Source organism: Cavia porcellus, unplaced genomic scaffold, assembly GCF_034190915.1.
Source record: "Cavia porcellus strain 051 isolate PalLab524CR breed Dunkin Hartley unplaced genomic scaffold, mCavPor4.1 scaffold_17, whole genome shotgun sequence".
NCBI lineage: Eukaryota > Metazoa > Chordata > Mammalia > Rodentia > Caviidae > Cavia > Cavia porcellus.
In genome coordinates this window covers 59,003,226-59,009,906 of record NW_026947500.1, presented here as the reverse complement: position 1 = coordinate 59,009,906, position 6,681 = coordinate 59,003,226, and the positions used below count along the sequence as shown (strand labels likewise).

The following is a 6,681-nucleotide window of genomic DNA, read 5'->3' as shown; positions in this document are numbered from 1 at the left end:
GTTTTTGCAGTCACATTGATGATGGGAGGCAGGGGTAAGCTGCCTCACAAGTTCTTCCCAAAAGTGCTGCACAACTCTATGTGCTGCCCTGGACTCAGAATGCAAGAAAGTTTACCTGGTGCTGATTTTCCTTCATGAGAACAATGTCAGAGTCCAAGGAAAATCCTATGTTTGTTTTCCTCTTTGCTCCAAGTGGATAGAACCTAATTGTCTTTTCATGCTGTGCTGCTGAAGATTGTGGGATGACAACGTGTGTGATGTAAAACAGTATTTTGTACAATGCTCATTATAGGTTATTATTCAATAAACAAGTGCTTCCATCTCTCACTTGGTTTCCTTAACTTTGGTGAATCTTAAATGTAGACGTAAACATTTTCTTAAATGTTTCTTTAATGAAACTATTTAGATTAATAGCATTTAGTTTCATACATCCAGTTCAAATCAAGAACTAGTGTGAGGAACTTTGGAAATCAAAGTACTGCACCTGAAAAAGACCAAGTCTTCAACTTGTGATTACTGCCTTATATCCCAAAAGATGCTATGTTTAGTTTTTGTGTTTTGCTTTGTTTTGTAAATACATACACATACCAGCAGGTCGTGGTTGCTGGGCAAAGCCTTACTGATGCAACAGCATAAGCTAGTTGGATAACTATAAGTCCTTACCACAATGTATTTGATCTGTTCCAGCAATTCATTTTTTAAATGTTTGACAATGCCAAAAGTAAATACAAGTTCACAAACAAATAAAATCCTATTTTCTGAACATTATAACTCTAGCTTTTATTTTACACTAAGTATACAACACTCTAGAACAAGTTTATAACACAGAAAGATGTAATTTTCCTTTGGTATCATTAGACAGAGACTTTCAATGTATGTTTTAAATAGAGCAGTTGAAATGCATGTATTTTATCAGATATACTCAAATTTATCTATTCTATACTTCAAGAAACTTCTCAGTTTCCACCCACCTAACAGGGGTCTCACTTAGTAACTAACAGAAAGACAAAACTTCATAAAGCACGTGTTTGTTGTTTAAAGGATATTGCTTCTCTTATAATGTGTATTGTTCCACTGGCCAAACCACCTATTGTAAAGTAATAGTTTATATTTTATTAGAACAAACACTGGAGCACCATTAAAAACATATTCCTTTTATCAAATAATGTGTCATCATGTTTGAAAATGGGACCTTATACCAACACAAGGAATAACGCATATATTAGTGACATATCTATCACTAGGACAATCAAAGAGGAAAGATGTAGGAGAAACTCAGACTCTACTGCCCTCTCCTAAACTGATCACATGTAGTTTTTTAGTAGCTTAGTACTCTGTTAAACTTCTTTTGCAGGAGTTATTTCTTCTTTCTTTTTTAATTAAACCAAGTAAAATATACAGATGACAACAAAGCAGTAAAAGGTACTGCTTCCCACGGACACTGGCGAAAGCTCCAAGGAAAGGATGTAGCTGAGTCCCCAGTAACCACAGTCTGCTCAAGGGTTGGGGCTCATTTCTCAGCTCACCCTTTGTGGGGCTGAGGGTCTGTGTTGTACCCAGACTCAGCAGCAGTCAGAGCTGGCTTCCAACCTGCACATTCTGAGGGACATTCTTGGCAGGCTCCAGAAAAGCATCCTCTGCATTCTCTCCCATTCTTCTATCTGCTGCAAGGAGCAAAAAGCCATTCTCTTAAGGGAACTATGTGACTTCTTCACATGTAAAATCTCTCTGTCTTGCTGTTTGTGAGCTGCTTTACTTCGTAGAACTGTTACTGCTTTTGGATTGGTGGGATTCCTCACGTCTGTGAACCAGCTGCTTCCATGGCCATTTGTCCTTGTGGCATCCCACATCACACATGGACCTGCAGCCCCTCTGCAGGGCTTCATGGGACAGCTCTGAATCATTCCTGTTCTGCTGCATCCATCTTTAGTTTGTTTTTGGCTTCAATAATTCTTGCGCCAAATTCAACACCAATTTATGAAGACAATTAATCTTTATTTTTTCTTTGATTAAAGAAGAAAGCAAGATTTTCCTACTAGATGTCCCCAGTAGTGATATATCCCAGAAATAAGAGTACTTGTACAATGCAGTTGCAGTGGTGGCCCTGGGGGGCTTCAGGCAGTTAGGCAGCTTAGTGGGAAGCAGGTGGATGTCAAGACAAAGAAGTGCAGGGTGGACCTAATGGGAGAGATGATGTTGTGGTGGGCTAACGCCCTGTATATAGGAGGGCTGGCCAACAATGCAGAAGCATGGGCCACAGCATCAGTGACAGTAATCAGTTACTGATGCATCTACTTCAATGGATTAATAAACACAAGGCAGATGAAGCCTCAGTGTATCTGTGGATGACTGACACATAGGCCACCCAAGTAGTGGGGATACCCAACTCTGTAGTAGGTGACAGCAGCCTGGGTGCAATAAAAAGGAAAGGACAAAGAGGATCTTCCTGTTTTTATGAGCTACAGTTTTTATGTGGAGATTCATCCTTTACTGTTGATGTCTTTGCATATTTGCTTCCAGGTCTCCGGGTTCTTCAGCCCTCCAAAGCAGACAGGTGCTGCCAACCCTCCTGTGCACACTGGGCCTTTGGACTTACTCTAGTGCTCCCGTTTGGTTACTCTAGTTCTATGGTTTCCATTTTGGCAGAGGAGCACTTACTGGACTCCTCAGTTCTCCAGTGTACCGATGATCATATCATGGCCATCTCAATTCACCCTGTGCCTCCTTGACAATCCAACATCCCCCAAACCTTTCTTAATCTCCAAGTATAACTTCAGGGTAACAGTCATGACAAAATGGAACAGCTGTCCTGCCTACAAGCAGAAAGAACCTCTCCTTCTCTCTCTCTCTCTCTCTCTCTCTCTCTCTCTCTCTCTCTCTCTCTCTCTCTCGTCTCTTTCTCTCTGTCTCTCTCTCTGTCTCTCTCATTCTCTCTCTCTCTCTCTCTCTCTCTCTCTCTCTCTCTCTCTCTCTCTCATATATTTCTTATTCATTCTTTTTCTCCACAAAATCCTAACTAATACTGTATTTTGGAAATGTTTGTCATTTCTATATGAAAGGTAGAAGGTTCTAGCCATATAGTCTGAACTTTAATGTAGTACCCAAGACCTTTTCCCAATGGACATACATCAAGCTTAGAATGAGTTCTGTTTCTTAATTCCAACATGATAGTTGCTAAAAGCAAGCTCTGCAGTGTACTTTTTATTAAATAAACTTTTATATGATGTATTAAAGTGACTTAAAGGATACACAGCTGAAACCTCCTCAGTTTTGTAAAGTAGATGGCATAATCTACCTTTTGCTCAATGGCTTGGTTGTACTCGACAAGTCCCCATGTGAGTGACAGTATTTTCTAAGAGTCAACATCACCATGCCCTGAACACAATCTTATAAAACATATTATAACTTTACACTGTCCTCAAGATCCTTGGGAACTAATATTTTCTGCCAAAAATACCTGGGGATTTGAGTACGACTAGATTGTTTGAAATCCTCTCAGAACATCCACACCAATTCTCTCATTCTTTATTCCTGTTAGCTTTTTACACTTCGATATCTGGCTTACATAAAAGTGAAGATAGAAACTAAACTATTTTAGATCAAGTGTCAACAGGTCATTTTATTCTGCTGTTTTATATAAGTCAATGATGTACACATATATGCATAAGAACATTAAAAATATGATGCAGGGCACCCAACATTATTTAAAGATAGCACAATTCACTGCATGTTTAATACAAAATATTTTATGTAAAATAATAGAAGTCACAATACATTCAGAGATTATTTAATATTCAATATAAGATAAATATTTAAAATATAAGGCATCACTAACAATAAGTGAGCAAATAAATAAATTGATACCAACAAAAGAAACAATAAAATATGTAGAATAATTTTATAAAAAGAACCTGTGCATATATTACAAAAATGAATATAATGATACTGATATGTGAAATTTAAAAAGAGAAAAAGTGACTATTAGAAATGCAAAGTTTAACTCAGACATAGTGGTGCATGCCTGTGATTCCATCACTAGGGAAGATTATGAAGGAGGATCTCTCCAAGGTCAGTGCCAGCCTCAGCTCCATAGTGAGTTTAAGGCCAGCCCTTAAACTACATAGCAAGTCCTCTCAAATGAAACAGAAAAAAGGCAAGTTAAATGCTTATATTTCATTCAAAATCCCATATCTTACCTGAGTTGATTTAAAGTTTTATTTGAAGAATCACAAGAGTTAAGATATTTTATAAGGAAGAATAATGAGGAAAGTATGTTTTGCTAGGATGAAATGTTATCAAATTATTAAACATTTCATTTACAGAGACAGAAACAAAATATTCTGAAACAACTCTGGTTACTTTGTAAAAAATTAATATGAAAATGTGATATTATACATTCATAATAAAAGTATTTCAAGAAAAGAATAACTACAAAAACTCCTTGCTCTTTTTCTGTCACAAAACTCAAATTCTTTGTCTTTGTGATCAGTGGAGTCGATGAGATTTGGGGACAGGAACCTGTGAACACTTTGCCATCCTATTCCTGGCATGAAACATCACGTGGTGTTCTGGAATCACTGTGGTCACACACTGTTTGTCATTCTTCTCATGCCAAATGTAATATAACAGGTAAAGTGTCATAACCAAGGTCCTGTCAAACTACTGGTTTCAAAGTAGCATAGACTCATCTTATGCCTAGCATTGTTTCTTTCACAGCGCACATTATGTTTCCTCTGCATCTTCTTTTCATTTCTTTTTTCAATATAATAGCTATGTTAAATATTCCACTTAGAAATATGCTTGGAATATGATGAACACTCCTTTAGTGGACATTAAAGAGATGAGTGTGTTATGTTTCTTCATGGAAAGGTTAAAATTTCTTACATTCTACACACTGAGATGCTTTCCATTTAACTCAAAACTTTGCTGACCATGTGTATCACCAGCATTCTTTTCACTGCAGCCTTCATGTCTTTGTTTCTTAAAGTGTAAATCAGAGGGTTAAGGCTGGGTGTGATGATTGTGTAAAAGAGTGTAACGAACTTTCCTTTCTCCTGCGATGTGGTGTTCTGTGGTGTCATGTACATATAAATAGCTGGCCCAAAGAAAAGAACTACTACTGTGAGGTGAGAACCGCAGGTATTGAGGAGCTTTCTCCACCTTGCTGCTGACTGCATCCTCATTACAGCTTGAGCGATGACTCCATATGAAATGAAAATTAGTGATACAGGCGACAGAAGAAATATAACTCCAAAAACAAAGATAGCAATCTGAATTGCTCTTGTGTGAGCACAAGCCAATTTCATTAATGCTGGTGTCTCACAGATAAAACTGTCCACTTCTCGCTGCCCACACTTTGGTAACGTGAAAACCCAAGAGCAAACAGTTATAGCACTGCCAAGGCCACCCAACCAGCAGATCAGCACCATCTGCTGGCAAAGCTGAGGGTGCATTATGACTGTGTAGTGCAGAGGCTGACAGACAGCAGCATAGCGATCATAGGCCATCACTGTCAAAAGAAGAGTTTCTGTGGCTCCAAAGACCAAGGCAAAGAAGAACTGGAGCAAACACCCTGCATATGTAATGGCCTTGTTTTGACCCCATAGATTTGCCAGCATCTGGGGGGTAATGCTATTCGTATAACCCAGCTCCAATAATGACAGATTACATAAGAAGAAGTACATGGGGGTGTGGAGCTGAGGGTCTAGATAAGATACTATTATGATGGTCGAGTTTCCTACAAGAGTCACCATATAGCAGATGAAGACAAACACAGAGATGATGGGCTCCAATTGGGGTTGATCAGAAAACCCTAGAAGGATGAAGTCTGTTTGCAAACTTCTGTTGCTTGTTTCCATTGCTACTTATGGAATGCTAAGAATCTAAACCACAGAAATCAAAATTAATCTCAACCCTAATTAGACCAAATAAAACAACTAAGGATACAAGCAAGTCATAAAATTTTCATTAATCTTACCATTGCTGGTGATGATATCATATCATTGATTGACATAATGTATTTAAAACTTTATTAGAATTTTCATCTTTTTCTGCACACAATTTCTCACAATAACTTGCAAAACAAGTGCTTGTACCCTTATTATCTCTCTGCAAAAAAGGAAGAAATGTCTTCTTTGCTGAATTTATATACAGAATGGAATACATCTGTTATCTCAAATATATCAGGGTTGTAAGTACTTTAATTAGAGTATGATGTTATAACCATGAGCCACTTACTGTTTTTGTCAGTGTAAAGAATGTAAATTTCGTTCTTATTTGCCCTTTTGTTTTCAAGGGAAATAAAGGTCCAAGTGAGAGGATAAACAAGGGAAAGTTGGTGGGGAGAGGAACGGAGAAGCACAAAAGAACAATTGAAGAGCAAAAAGGAAGTAAACCTTTTATGAACCATGGGGAAGGGGTTGATGCGAGGGGAGGAGATTGAGAAGCAAAGAAGATTCAGGGTATACTAAGGACACATGCCCTGTGACAAATGTGATAATTATGTACATCTAATCTGTACCAGTGAGGTTAATTTTAAATCATTTTTAAAATGAGAAAATGTTCACAAAAATGTTTTAAACGTAATTTTAGCTAAGCTTATAGTGTACGGTTTTGTTTCTAGCTACTTAAGAGGCTGATATGGGTGTACTCCAAGTTTATGACTGGCGTGGGTACTTTATT

The 6,681-nt window shown here is 37.8% G+C and overlaps 1 protein-coding gene across 1 annotated transcript; it reads right to left on the bottom strand.

The window, feature by feature from the left end:
• Positions 1 to 4,910: 4,910 nt before the first annotated feature.
• On the bottom strand, positions 4,911 to 5,858 carry LOC100723444 (olfactory receptor 2G3-like). The gene has a single exon (XM_003467829.2). The coding sequence runs from the start codon at positions 5,856 to 5,858 to the stop codon at positions 4,911 to 4,913; it is 948 nt and encodes a 315-aa protein (XP_003467877.2).
• Between the last annotated feature and the right edge of the window lie 823 nt (positions 5,859 to 6,681).

Coding starts and splice junctions, on each gene's coding strand:
- LOC100723444 (XM_003467829.2), bottom strand. CDS start 5,858: ATGGAAACAAGCAACAGAAGTTTGCAAACAGACTTCATCCTTCTAGGG.